Source organism: Corylus avellana, chromosome ca4 (genome assembly GCF_901000735.1).
Source record: "Corylus avellana chromosome ca4, CavTom2PMs-1.0".
Lineage (NCBI taxonomy): Eukaryota > Viridiplantae > Streptophyta > Magnoliopsida > Fagales > Betulaceae > Corylus > Corylus avellana.
Window position 1 is genome coordinate 12,741,415 of NC_081544.1, and position 13,992 is coordinate 12,755,406.

General features: G+C 35.9%; 3 protein-coding genes and 1 long non-coding RNA gene across 4 annotated transcripts in view; 2 read left to right on the forward strand and 2 right to left on the reverse strand.

Annotated features, from left to right (window-relative positions):
* Window positions 1-696: 696 nt before the first annotated feature.
* Window positions 697-1,636, forward strand: LOC132176894 (uncharacterized). The gene is made up of 2 exons (XM_059589053.1): window positions 697-1,481; window positions 1,567-1,636. Exons 1-2 carry the CDS (start codon window positions 831-833, stop codon window positions 1,570-1,572), a joined length of 657 nt encoding a protein of 218 aa, XP_059445036.1. The 5' UTR covers window positions 697-830; the 3' UTR covers window positions 1,573-1,636.
* Window positions 1,637-6,718: 5,082 nt separating this feature from the next.
* LOC132178075 (uncharacterized) lies at window positions 6,719-8,011 on the reverse strand. Its single transcript, XM_059590536.1, has one exon. It carries the CDS (start codon window positions 8,009-8,011, stop codon window positions 6,719-6,721), a length of 1,293 nt encoding a protein of 430 aa, XP_059446519.1.
* Window positions 8,012-8,366: 355 nt separating this feature from the next.
* LOC132179998 (uncharacterized) lies at window positions 8,367-10,322 on the reverse strand. The gene is made up of 2 exons (XR_009440002.1): window positions 10,169-10,322; window positions 8,367-8,656 (listed from the first exon to the last, which is right to left on the reverse strand). It is a non-coding gene; the product is annotated as an uncharacterized LOC132179998 (long non-coding RNA).
* A 2,119-nt stretch (window positions 10,323-12,441) lies between these two features.
* Window positions 12,442-13,992, forward strand: part of LOC132179019 (potassium transporter 7-like) — a gene marked incomplete in the record, with an annotated part of 39,101 nt that continues 37,550 nt past the window's right edge. Inside the window, 2 exon segments of the mRNA XM_059591632.1 lie at window positions 12,442-12,983; window positions 13,636-13,864. Coding sequence (XP_059447615.1) covers window positions 12,708-12,983; window positions 13,636-13,864 — 505 coding nt within the window.

The following is a 13,992-nucleotide window of genomic DNA, read 5'->3' on the forward strand; positions in this document are numbered from 1 at the left end:
AATTTCTCTCCCTTGGGTCTTGCAAGGTCAAGAAGAGAAAGAGAGAAAGATAGTCCTGTTGCTTTCTAGAAATGAAGATTTGAAAAGCATTTCAGGACATGGCATGTATGTGAGACTTTCAAAATACCCACATCGGATGCTCTCTCTCTTCTGTCATTTATGGAGACTGAGAAGAAAAGAGAGATATTTAGCCTGAGAAGCATGATCAAGGATAATCTTGCTTCATCAGGACATGATCAACGATAATCTTGCTTCAATGGTTTACTACTGAGAGTATAAGGAGTTGGGTTTGTGAATCAAATCGTGAGGCTGCATTTTTCTCTTGAGGATACGCTCAACTAGGAGGAAAAGTCGAGCTTTCATTGTATGGAAGGCTATTAACAGAAGATTTCAGGCGAAGGAGTATGATCAGAAGGCATGTGTTGCAATGGAGAAAGAGGTGTGAATTTATAGGAAGGGTTTCTGGATAATGAACGAGCGCGTGGTGCGCGTTGGCATGACAATTCATTCAGTTGCCCACGCATGGTATTTGAAGTCGTTGATTGAACAGTGGGTTTGAAAAAATGAGCTCAGTCGAATTTATGACAGGAGACAAGATCCTACTTCCACGGGATCTTTTGACAAAATTTCCATCGCGGCCCGAGGTCGCCTAACGCTTTGTTGTTTACTGTTTATTTCACCTGAAGTGAAAAATTCCTTTAAAGCCACTCGTCTGCTGCTTCCAGAAACTTCACAAAATTTCTTCAGTTCCTAACGCTTAGTCTCTTCTCAGTACTTCATCTCTCCCAATTTCTTCGTATTCTCAACTATTTTTCCTTACTCTCCTAAATATGGGAGCATCATCATCATCCGTTAACAACCTCGATTTGAATGTTGCTCCTGCAGCACAACCCATTGTTATGCCTGACGTGCAACCGGATGTGCCTGTTGTTCCCCCTGAAGTGTCTGCTATTCATCCCGTCGTACCTGTTACACACCCTAATGAACCTGCTGCATATCCTAACGTATGGCAGCCAACTTTTGTCTTTGACAATCGTCCTATCACTATTCACGATTCTGTCATGCTCCATGATTCTACTGCTGTAGCAGTGGCCAAAGGTTTCGTAATTCCACGGGATCAAACGTTCTTAGCTGATAGGTCGGATACTGATGCTATTAATAACTCATTGGCATTCAGTATCCAAGGTGCTGCTTCAGTTTCTGACATGGCACAACGTTTGAGTGCCAGAAATGTTGAGCTGAAAGTCTCAAGAAACCAAATCGGGGTCTTACAGCGAATGCTCAAATACTACAAACGAAAACACGTGGATTTGAAGCAGGAGAATACTCAGCTGAAAAAGATGGTGTTATCTTACGCAGAATACTTGGGACCAAAGATGCTAGAAATGGAGAAGAATACCGAACGTCTCCAGCGACAGCACGAAAAACTCCGGGTCGATGTTCAGGGGTGTTGCAAGTCTCTCCGCACACGCTCTAGTCAGGTACCTCATTAGAAATAAATATTCTCTTTGATAATTCAATTATATAAATATACGATTATGCTCATACTAGGTTTTCTCTGTGCAGAAATAATCTTCCTGGAGCAGCTCTGAGGAATCATCTGCTCATCATTACCACGTATCTCTTTATGCAACAAATTCCCTTCTTTTTTTTTTTTTTTTTTTTTTTTTTTTTTATGGACACTGGTATGTAATATTATAAGGAGCTTGTTCTCCAAACATTTCTTTTCGTAATCATTCAGTACTCATTCAATATTCATTATGAAATCATTCTGTCATTGTAATAACTTCCTTTAAACAAACAATCTGTTTAAAAAAGTTAATCACTCAATAAAACATCTAAGTATGCACCATCACATGTTATCAACCTCTAAAATACTTTAATATCATTGAACATATATCTTATAAGAGAAATTTAGATCATGTCACTATATTATATCACTGTATCATATTGTCTTTCAACTCTTACCTTTATGCTTCAATTTACCTCAAGAATAATAATCCATTATCTTTACTTAGTAAAAGAAAATTATATCAAAAGCTTTGGCATGTAACTAAAATTTCTCATAATTTCATATCCACTAATGCCTCAAAATTTAAATATTATCCACAACCTAGGAGCACTAATTCATCCTCAAAACTTTAAGCATCACTTCAATATAATTTACCTCAATTACAGAAAACCTAGCACCTCAAATTCTAAGAATCACCTCAAAGATTTCATGAATTGTACCCTAAAGTCATCACAATCATTTGAAAATATCAAAATCCTTAAACCACAACTTTATATATCAAAATATCTTATAGATTCTAGGGTATACCTCATTTGCATTTATCCCTGCAATACTTAGGCATTCACTTCATGCCACTACGTAATCCTTATTCATCAATCCATATATTATAACATCAATCATAGTATCATTATTGTCATCGACCAAACCTTAGCCATTACCAAAAACTCATATAAACTCTTATATCATTAATTCAGTTCAAGAATCATTTCACAACCGACATCCATAAGACCATTCATTACCAAATCACTTACACAATTTGTCTCACAACCTAAATCCATAAAACCATTTTGTCACCAAGTTAATTTCACAAATCATCTCGCAACCTAAATCTATAAAATCATCATACGATTTTAAATCATGATCAATAATCTTTTCTAAATCCTCGAGACACCTTAAAATATACCCTTATCAATCGATACTCTAGAAAACTGCCGCAAATCCAAATAGGCAGATACTATAGATCACAACCTATCTATAAAATAAAAATTCATCTCCGTCATTAACATGATCACAATAATAAAATCCTCCAAATTAATCACACTAAGATGATTTTTGTTTTTTTTTTTTTTTTTTTTTTTTTTAACAAAAAATTAACCATTAGAAAAATGTTCATGCATCATTTATTAGAGACCACACAACAATGCACACTCTACTTGGCCGGAATGTGGCTTCTCATTAACCCCCCAAATTTTTTTTTTTTTTTTTTGAAAAGTCTGCCAGAACCTTATAACCTTTGCTCTGATACCAAAATTGTAACATCCCCAGCCCGTTAAGGCTGAGTTTGCCACTTTTCTTCTTTTACAACAAAAGTTCTTGCAAAGATCTATAAGGTCTATCAGAGTACTTGATTTTAAAGGATACGAAAAATGTATAAAACATTATTCAAGAGATTTTATTACAAGCTAAATTAGAAAACATTAAACTTTAGTTGCGGAATATCATATCATTACAATAACTTATATGAAAAGACTTTGAAAATTAATAATTATTCCCACCCCATTCCGGCCTCCTATTCCAGCATCCTTTCTACCTGAAAACAAGAAATAAAACTTAATGAGCCCAAAGGGGGCCCAGCAAGTAACATCCACGACCATAAATAGTTTTACTCCTTGTTCTCAGTTTTGAAAATCATTTTCGCAAATAAATATAATTCTAGCCATAATAATATCTGTATGTACGTTTGCATCTCCCGTAACATATACATACTATTACATCTAGTAATAGATCATCGTTGTAAATCATCTTTATAAATCATCATCATAATGCATCATTATAAATAATCTCTGTAAATCATCATCATAATGCATCATTATAAATAATCTCTGTAAATCATCATAGCATATCATCGTTGAAAATATAGTATCATTTTCTCATAATAAGGCCCATGTACACTATTACCCCTGTGCACGAGGGTTGCGGGTCCTGTGACCATGGCACTGAACTGAGGCCTCAGCCATGCTCGGTCCTTGTGACCATGGCACTGAACTGTGGCCACAGCCATGCCCGACCGTCAATTAACTCTTTCTTGGTGCACTCAACGGTCTAGTTGATGGAATACCACCTTCTGGCATAGCCTCCTTCAGTGGTTTCGCCTCCATCCGAGTATCGGTACCGAACTCTCATCTTATCTTATCTTGGGGCCAAAATACTCTCCTCCATACATGTGCCCTCATTTCATAAACATTTATCTCATCTCTTGTACTTTTCTTTGTACTTCTTTTGATGCATCTTAGGGCAACATGTAGGAGGGTTTATCATCATTTCTCATAACTTTCTTTTCTCAAAATGGAAACCTTTTCAAATATAAACTTGTTGTACTTAGAAAGCGTTTAAATAAATAGAAACTTTCTAAATAATTCTTTTAGAAATCCTTCATGCATGCAACATAACTTCATAATACGTAAATAAAATAATCATTTACAATTTACTAAAGAATGAATAAATAGCATGACATGAAGTAACTTTAGAAGGGGTAGTGAATTTACTTACCTCTAGACTGAAGCTAAAAGTGGTATGAAGGAATCTAGTTGCTCCAATATGACTAACACCACTAGTATATCTTTTGAAACTAATTTCTAAAGTCCGCTATCTCTTGTGTTCTTTCTTTCTTGTAGCGCTTGGTCTCGCCCTTTCTCTCTCTGTTCTGAGTAAATACTCTTAGAAAGAAGAAAGACCGAGTAAAAAGCGGAAGAAGGAAGAATATATGCAAGAGATGGGAGAGGAGATGAGTTGTGAAAATTGTGAAGGAGAAGAGCTCTATTTATAGGAGAAAATCAAACACTATTCTACCTTAAATTTACAATTATACCCTCATTTTACTATTTCACCTACCACCTACTATTCCACCTACCACTTACTATTCTACCTACCACTTACTATTTCACCTACCACCTACTATTCCACCTACCACTTACTATTCTACCTACCACTTACTATTTCACCTACCACTTACTATTCCACCTACCACTTACTATTCTACCTACCAATTTCCAATTACCATTCATACAATATCATGAATTTCTCAAGAATTAACATCATTGCCTAATATGAATATAATCATAGCATCAAATTAATATCTCTAAAATAAGACTTTCAAAATCTGAGGTGCTACATCTTTACTATCCTATTATTTCACCAATTACCATTCTCTAATTACCACTCTCATAAATTTCCCAAGAATTAAAATCCTTAGCTACAATGGATATTAAAATAACATCAGAATAATCTATTTAAATAGCTTTGAAAATTCTGGGGCACTACATCATTGATCTAATTTATTCATTCATATTTTTAATCTATTTAATATTATTTAAATAAGAGTTTTAAAATCTAGGTCGTTACATTCTACCCACCTTATTGGAATTTCGTCCCCGAAATTACGGCATTCAATTTATCACATAACCCCAATATGAGCGACTCAAATTTTACTGTAACGTCTAAGCCTTAGTCATATTTTACACTTAGGTACTACACTTTTATACAGTACCATGATTTATCTACCAACTCAAAACATCAATCGGAGCATTTAATAATATCACTTCTTATCTCCAAGGTATCCCTAAACTTTTGTAGTTTTGAACAATAGCCATATAAGCAATCATAAAATGCCATTTACCGTGTATATATATATGCACTTACCGAGTGATATATCCGGTTAGAATAAATGTGGATATTTGTCCTGCATTTCTCGTTCTAGTTCCCGAGAAGCTTTCTATGTCGTGATTACGCCAGAGAACCTTAACTAGAGCAATGGTTTTTGTTCTGAGTTTCTGTTCCTTTCGATCCAGAATTTGTACCGGTAGTTCCTCATACCTTAAATTTGCTTGAATCTGAAGTGGTTAAAATCAATAACGTGCAGGGGATCATGTACATATCTTCTTAATGTTGATACATGGAACACGTCGTGCACCTCTGCTAGCTCAGATGGTAACTCAACTCGGTATGCTACTGGTCCTACAATTTCGGTTATTAAGAAGGGGCCAACATACCTTGGACTTAACTTTCCCTTTTTACCGAAACGCATCACGTCTTTCATTGGTGATACTTTCAGGAATACTTGATCGCCAACTTCAAAATTCACCAGGCGACGTCCTTTGTTAGCATAACTCTTTTGACGGCTTTGAGCTGTTAACATCCTTTTCCGAATTAATACCACCTTGTCTTTGGTGTCTTGGATTATCTCTGGTCCTACCAATTGCCTTTCACCAACTTTATCCCAATAAAGTGGCGATCTGCATTTGCGTCCATAGAGGGCTTCGTATGGTGCCATACCAATAGTTGCCTGGAAACTATTGTTATAAGCAAACTCGACAAAAGGTAATTATTGGATCCACTTAGTACTTTCCTTGACGAATCCAATTACCCTGCACTTTATTTTGGACAGACCAATTCTAATCCTATACTTAGTATTCATCAAGCTCGCAATTTGTGCTATGTGCAATTTTATCATATCATTAATTGTAGGTAATTCTATAATCATTTTCCTCCCTTAATTAATCACCGCCTAATACTTCACAACATTTTCTCAATCTCCTTATGATGAGCTAAGTATCATTATTTCCCTTTTTAGATCGCATTCACTATTTTTTTCTTATCAAGTCCTAGCAACATCAATTTCAAACAATTATTCGATCGCTAGTTCATACCTCAAAATGCCGTAGCCTTCTTCTCAAGCTCACTACGTTTCTTCGATTTTATTTAATCAGCGTTGTCAAAGTGGCTGTAAGACAATAATATTTTTCAACATCTCTATCTCTTAATATTCATGATCATGTACCACTAATATGATTATCATTTTCCTCAAAATATAGCTAGATATCAATCCTTATATGGTACCATGATTAGTTATTTGCTTAGGTACAACTGCTATAATTCTTTAAAGATAACAAAACAATCATATACTTATTTTAATTCTACATGACTATGCTAATGCTCATCCCTCAATGATGATAGTAATTCATTTATCCTTTCTCGTCCTGGTGTTTGTACCGACCAATCTTGCCCAAATGGTCGTGTACTTATATGACAAATCTTAGTGTATAATGCAGAAATGAATGAATGTGTAGCTCTAGAATCAAAGAGAGTACACACAAGAGTACCAAATAGAGAAATGGTACCTGTCACTATATCATTGTTCGCTTCATCATTCTCATCGTCATCTACGGGGGTCAACGTATATACTCTCGCTTGAGCAGGCCTTCTTTGTTGGAAGTCATTCCTTTGTGCTCCAGCTTCCCCCGTAGTATTCATCGGACAATCCTTCTTAAAATGCCCCTTTTGACCACATCGAAAACAGCCAGTACTTTCGCTCCTGCAATCTCCAAAATGCATTCTTCCACATTTGGGACAAGCAACCTTCTGACTTCCTACAGGAGGAGGAAAAATCTTGTGGTCCGTCTGTTTGGAGCCAGTCCCTACGACAAATTGTTTGGATGGATAGGATGCCTGAGGCATTGACCGTTTCCTATGTTCGTAAGCTGCAGATGTCTCACGAATTGCCCTCTCAGCAAGGGATGCTACGTTTACTAATCGAGCATAGTTCTTGATCTCATGGCAGACAACTCTTTCCTTGATACGAGAGTTAAGACCATTTTCAAAACGTTCTGTCTTTGATACTTCGTCAGGAATAAGATTAATACCAAACCTGGCTAACTCAGTGAATTTAATTGAGTATTGTTCCACTGACATAGTACCTTGCACCAAGTTCTGAAATTCAATAGCTCTTAACTGCTTTTGTGACCTTGGGAAATATTGCCTGTTGAATTCCTCAACAAACCTTTCCCACGTGATAACAACACCAGGTCCTATCAGCTCTACCTGGGACTTCCACCACTTAAGGGCTTCACCAGTTAGCCTTAATACGGTGTATGTCAACTTTTCCTCATTTGTACACTTGAGCGTGTCGTGCAGCAGTTGGATATCTGAAATCCAAGCTTCAGCTACTGTATGTCCTTGAGTCCCATTGAAAGTACGAAACTGCTGATCAGTAAAGTCACGCATCGAGCAACCGATACGCTCGACTGGTGCAACAGGTTGAGACATCCGTGAAATTGCTTCCGTGAATTGCCTAGTAATATCTCCCATAAATTGGACTAATGTTGGGTGTACACCATCATGGAATGTTGGAGGTGGAGGTGGAGGTGGAGGTGGTATTTCATTGTTTTCATTATGAGGTGCTTCGCCTTCCTCAACGACAGGTACATCACGTCTTCGTACCATAATTCTGTACAAATTAATTAACGACTTATCTATATCAAAGCAAACAACAAAATCACTCAAACATGTAAATAACATAGTTGTGCTTCTATCGCTAATACTTTATTCTCAAACAAAAGTTTTTATAAAAAGTTATGAGTATTTTATTTAGTGAAGCTCTTGTGTTGTATACCCTAGTCTAGTATGATACTAACTTTCCCATAGAGCAAACCGCTCTGATACCATAATGTAACGCCCCGATATTTGAACTAGCAAATATCGAAGTCGTGACGCTGCAACTTTAGAAAATACAATCTTACAGCGGAGTATGTATATTTTTTTCTTTTTCTATGACCTAGGAATAACTTACACAACACAGTTGAGCTGACTGAAATACCTCGAGGTGATATATTATTAAATAAAATAGAAACATGGTTTTCATTACAACATATGTACACACTAGGTGTACCAAATATATGCCACAGACGGCACCTAAATTAACATAGTAATATCTATTAAGTTTACACACATCACCATACATAATAAAAGCGATTAACATAAATGAGACTTGCTCCATAGAGTAAGCATAAATCCTGCAGCAGATGGTCTATCAACCATCAAAACCAGTAAAAGGACCATCGTCCTCACTTTCTATCCCTGCATCAAGATCTATGTAAAGATGACGTTATCATATTTACATAGGCAAACAAGTGAGTAATCTATTTTCCTAGATATAAAGACTAAAAAGACTAATTTGAACAAATAAGATTAAAGACTAAAATATATAATAATGAATGAGTTGTGAATGCAGCGTAATGACAGATTAGTTTGTGTTTTATGATAATCTTTCTTCAGACCTCTTCTCATGAGCTCTCAGCCCGCTTACGTCCGTTATGTCCCTCACACTTTAGAGGTTTACCTGTTTGGTGCTGGCAACTACACCGCCCCAGCTTAGTTATATATTAGGCCTTTTGGACGGTTATATACCCCCATCCACTGAGATACCGACAGTTCCTCGCGGCAATCCACCCAGCTTGTTCTTAAGGTGGCTATCTTATCAGCCCATTTTATTAGACACATTATGCAGTAGTTGTATTGCAAAATTATATCAATAAGACAAAATAAGAATTCCTATAACAATAAGACAAAATAAGAATTCCTATAACAATAAAACAAAGCTAGTACTCAGTAAGTATATCCATACTTACTCTCCTTAGTGTAGTATTCTGCTCCACTTCTGCATATAATACATACATACAAACAATACTTAGTTCATTCTCCAATAATATCATTGTTTAAAGACACTCATCTTTTTATATTTATTTATTATCCGTCACTTCATCTTTACTTACTCATTTTATTATATTAATATAAAATAGTCATATATAACTAGTTAAATTACTGAATGTAAATGTTAAATGCATATTTCGGGGATGAGATCAAATGGTCCTTACCGCCAGAAATATGAACAGAAATTTAAATGACATAAAAGAAATGACTGAATGTAAATGTTAAATGCATATTTCGGGGATGACTTCAAATGGTCCTTACCGCCAGAAATATGAACAGAAATTTAAATGACATAAAAGAAATGACTGAATGTAAATGTTAAATGCATATTTCGGGGATGAGATCAAATGGTCCTTACCGCCAGAAATATGAACAGAAATTTTAAATGACATAAAAGAAATGACTGAATGTAAATGTTAAATGCATATTTCGGAGATGAGATCAAATGATCCTTACCGCCAGAAATATGAACAGAAATTTAAATGACATAAAAGAAATGACTGAATGTAAATGTTAAATGCATATTTCGGGGATGAGATCAAATGGTCTTTACCGCCAGAAATATGAACAGAAATTTAAATGACATAAAAGAAATGACTGAATGTAAATAATGCATATTTCGGGGATGACATCAAATGGTCCTTATCGCCAGAAATATGAACAGAAATTTAAATGACATAAAAGAAATACCTAAATGTAAATACTGTAAAGTAAATAATATATAGATAATATTATAAGTCCTTAATTGATTTTGTCCACTAACTCTTTATTATTAATTCACTTGTATCCATTACTTTATTTTACATTATACGCTTATTGGGTCTTTAAACAATTAAATGAGGACAAGTAATAAAAGCAATAAATCATGATATTTATACATGAAACACTTACCCAATAATCCTTTAGAAGTAAAACTCCACCAAATCTTCTCTAGGTAGCTAGTTTTAGAAAAACGCTTGAACACTACAAGAAAGATCTAGGCTATATGGTATTTGAGTAGAACTAAGAAATAAAATGAAAGGAGGAGCAAACAATTTTACTTGTTCTAAGATTGTAAAAAACTCAAGTGAAAGTGAATTTAGCTATAGGCTCTATTTATAAGAGAATGGATGGTTAGGATTTATTTTTACACATTTGATCTAAGGGTTGAGATGTATTTAATCAAAAGAATGAACCTAGTCCATATTTCATGCTCTATACCAATTGATATTTTCGTCCAAAATGAGGGCAGTGTATTCCGATCCATTTTTCAATGTCCAAACATACTCCGATTGACATGAAATTTTGAGAGTAGATAGAGGACTCCGAGACAAACATTTTATATTTTTAGTTCGACTTCATCCGAGTTCGTTTGAGTCTATTTTTGGCCTGTACAAAGTTTCCTATTCAACTTAGGCTTTAATCTATTTGCATTCCCACTTGGCCACTTGCCTTATTAAATCATTATAATCATGATATTTACTATAATCATCATTACTAGAAGACTTTAAGCTTTCAACAAAGGTGGCTAGCCTTGATATCTTTCTTTAGCAGTTTTAATCCCATTTAGACAGTATGAAAATTAAGACACTGCTTTTTAGGCCAAAAACTACAAAGCTTCAAATTAATTTATGACTTCACTAAACACCAATACAAATAATTTATTTACTAGATTGTGTTTAATTATGCTCATAAACATATTAGTGAAGCTAAATTTTAGAATTGAATGGATATACAAAAGATGTCAAAAATCAATGTAATATACTTGTAACACTAAATAGTTATTCAATATCATTAATCCATATATCATTGATCTAATTTATTCATTTATTCTTTTAATCTATTTAATATTGTTTTTATAAGAGTTTTAAAATCTAGGTCGTCCCTGACTGAAAGGTGGAGGAGGGGGGGTATTTATAGGGGGAAGGGTATGCAAAAAGCTGAAAATGTGGATAATGAGTTAAAATTGCTTTTCAGATTGTCATCAAACGTTTAGTACTATGCTTAAACGTTCGGTGGTCCCCATCAAACATTCGACCATAAATTAAAGTTAGATGTTTGGAGTCTTTTTTGAATAACAATGTTTTAAAACAATTTGTAATTAGTATAACATTATGAAATTGTTGAATAAAAACGGTTGCTCTCTATTAGCAGTAATCTCTTTTGAAGGTTTTGAAATTTTGGGCATAACAACCACACATACTTGTCATATTGTCTGGGAACTTGGATCCTAGCAATCTCTAATATTTGCTCCTTCACCTCCTAGCTTGTATTCCTATTAAAAAAGGATAGATGTTTTCTCTAATTGAGCTTATAATCCAAGGCCTTTTCATAGATTTATAGCAATCTTTGCAATTTATATCATTCAAGAGAATTTGCCTCGCAAAATAACAAACTATCGTTAAAAAAAAAAAAAGTAATTTTTGTTTGGCCCTCCTTTAGTACACCTATTATGGTTCCTCTATGCACAAAGGATGAAAAGCTAAGAAAATAGTGGATCCATCTAGGGGTGTTCTAACGGGGCGGTTATACCCACCAACCGCTAATAACCGCTAATCGCTAACCACTTTGGTAGGCTGTTATTAAAAACCGTTAACCGCCTACGGCAGTTGTGGTTAGCGGTTTTAGGGGTTGGGAAATGCGGTTAATAACCGCTAACTACCTACCCTTATATATATATATATATAAAACCACGTTGGTGTCATTTTGGAGGAAAATTTTGGCAAAAAACTTATAAAATAAGCCAAAAAATAGGCCAATTAAATGCTCAAAACACTTAAAAAGCCCAAAAGCTCAAAAGCCCATATAAAAAAAAAAAACGATTATAAAACCGCCGATTATTGGATTTAATAATTTCTAATCGCCGGTTATAAAATAACCGCTAACCGCCTAAGTAGTTACGGTTGCAGTTATTAAAAAGCGATAATCGCCCAATGCGGTTGCGATTAGCGGTTATAGTCAATAACCGCCGGTTATAATTACTTGAACACCCCTAGATCCATCTTCATACCCAATCTATTTTTATTTTTAAAAAATGGATTTTTTTTTTTTTGTTTTTGGAAAAATCTAAGAAACAGTGAGACACCGTGTCACCGACCATACAGTTTACCACGCCATTTTTTTTTAAAGACCATATTTTTTCACAGTAAAGTATTTATAAAAAAAAGAAAGAAAAAAGAAAAGAAAAAGAAAGCCGCCCAGGCGCCCACAGGCCACAGAGCATTTTCTTATTTTCTGTTCACCGCGGGATCCCCAAGCTCAGCACTCCATAGTCCATATGCCATACAACGATCCCTTCAAAATTTAGCACAAGAAAGAAGAAAAACCTTTTCTATGATTTTCCCTCAGTTTCTGCCTACCCAAACACTCCCCTCCTAATCCCCAGAACTTCACCGATTTCGTGTGACTCCGAGAAATCGGAACTCCGTCCTCTAGTGTTGTTTCGCGAGTGATGGCGGAGGAGGGGGGATCGGAGATCAATGTAGGGCTGGGCCAGGGCTCCATGGACTCCACCGAATCGCGCTGGGTGTTCCAGGACGAGGACGACTCGGAGATCGACGACGACGACGACGACGTTTTTTCGCAGCGCTCTGCGGCGGCTGGAGGATTGGACTCGGAGGAGGAGGAGGATAATGCGGAGCAGAGACTGATTCGCACCGGGCCGCGCATCGACTCTTTCGATGTGGAGGCTCTCGAGGTCCCTGGTGCGGTCAGAAGTGACTACGAGGTAGCATCCGGGGTCCTTGTTCGATGCCCATTTTTGCTTTGTGAGAGCACTGTGAATGAAATCTGTGTTTAATTTTACTCTGTTTAGGTCTATTTCGCTCTTAGTGACTGTTTGGTTGTTCAGAAATGAAAATTGGATTCGAATTGTATGGTTATTGCTTGTCTTTGTTCATTTTACTAGAAGGACAGTTTAGTGATAGACAGTTCACCAGAGATATGCCGATGCCTTTTTATGATTTATATGGAACATTTTGCCAACTGGTTTGTGCACTAGTTGTCTGGTGTTTGGGTGTGCTTGTGTTCTGCGTCAGAACCTTACAGATAAATAGGTAAGATTGTGGTAATGTGCTGGATGCCGTTACAAAATGCTTGTTTGATCTTCATTGAGTGATTATATTAGGCTGGAGGCCCAATGTGTATTTGGGTGTACGATAACTTGTCCTCTACACTACTCTTCTCTCGGCATGAAATATTTCTTGTTAGAAGGAAATTGATAATATTAGATAATGTTATTAGGGAAAGCTTTCTGTGATATTTTACTTTACGCTGGTGAAGGAGGAATGGATTAATTATATAGTAATTGATTTCTTTGGCATAGGCCATAGTTAGAAGGGTTTGGACTTATTGTCTTAACTATGTAAATGAAATTTCAGGACTTCAGTATGGGAAGGAGAATTACACTTGCTTTTCAGACCCTTGGGGTTGTCTTTGGTGATGTTGGAACAAGTCCGTTATATACCTTCAGTGTGATGTTCAGCAAGGCACCGATCAATGGAGATGAAGATGTTATTGGAGCATTATCACTAGTCCTATACACCTTAATCTTGATCCCTCTGGTCAAGTATGTCCTTGTTGTTCTTTGGGCGAATGATGATGGTGAAGGTATGCTGATGTTGTGAAATAAAACTTCAGAAGTCCATCACCTTCTCTCTCTCTCTCTCTCTCTCTAAGCAAGTGATGTAGTCTGTTTGTTATTCGTGTGTGCATGGCCATTCACATGATTTTTTGTA

What these genes read in the sequence shown, in the direction of transcription:
- LOC132176894 (XM_059589053.1), top strand. Translation starts at nt 831, where the DNA reads ATGGGAGCATCATCATCATCCGTTAACAACCTCGATTTGAATGTTGCT.
- LOC132178075 (XM_059590536.1), bottom strand. Translation starts at nt 8,011, where the DNA reads ATGGTACGAAGACGTGATGTACCTGTCGTTGAGGAAGGCGAAGCACCT.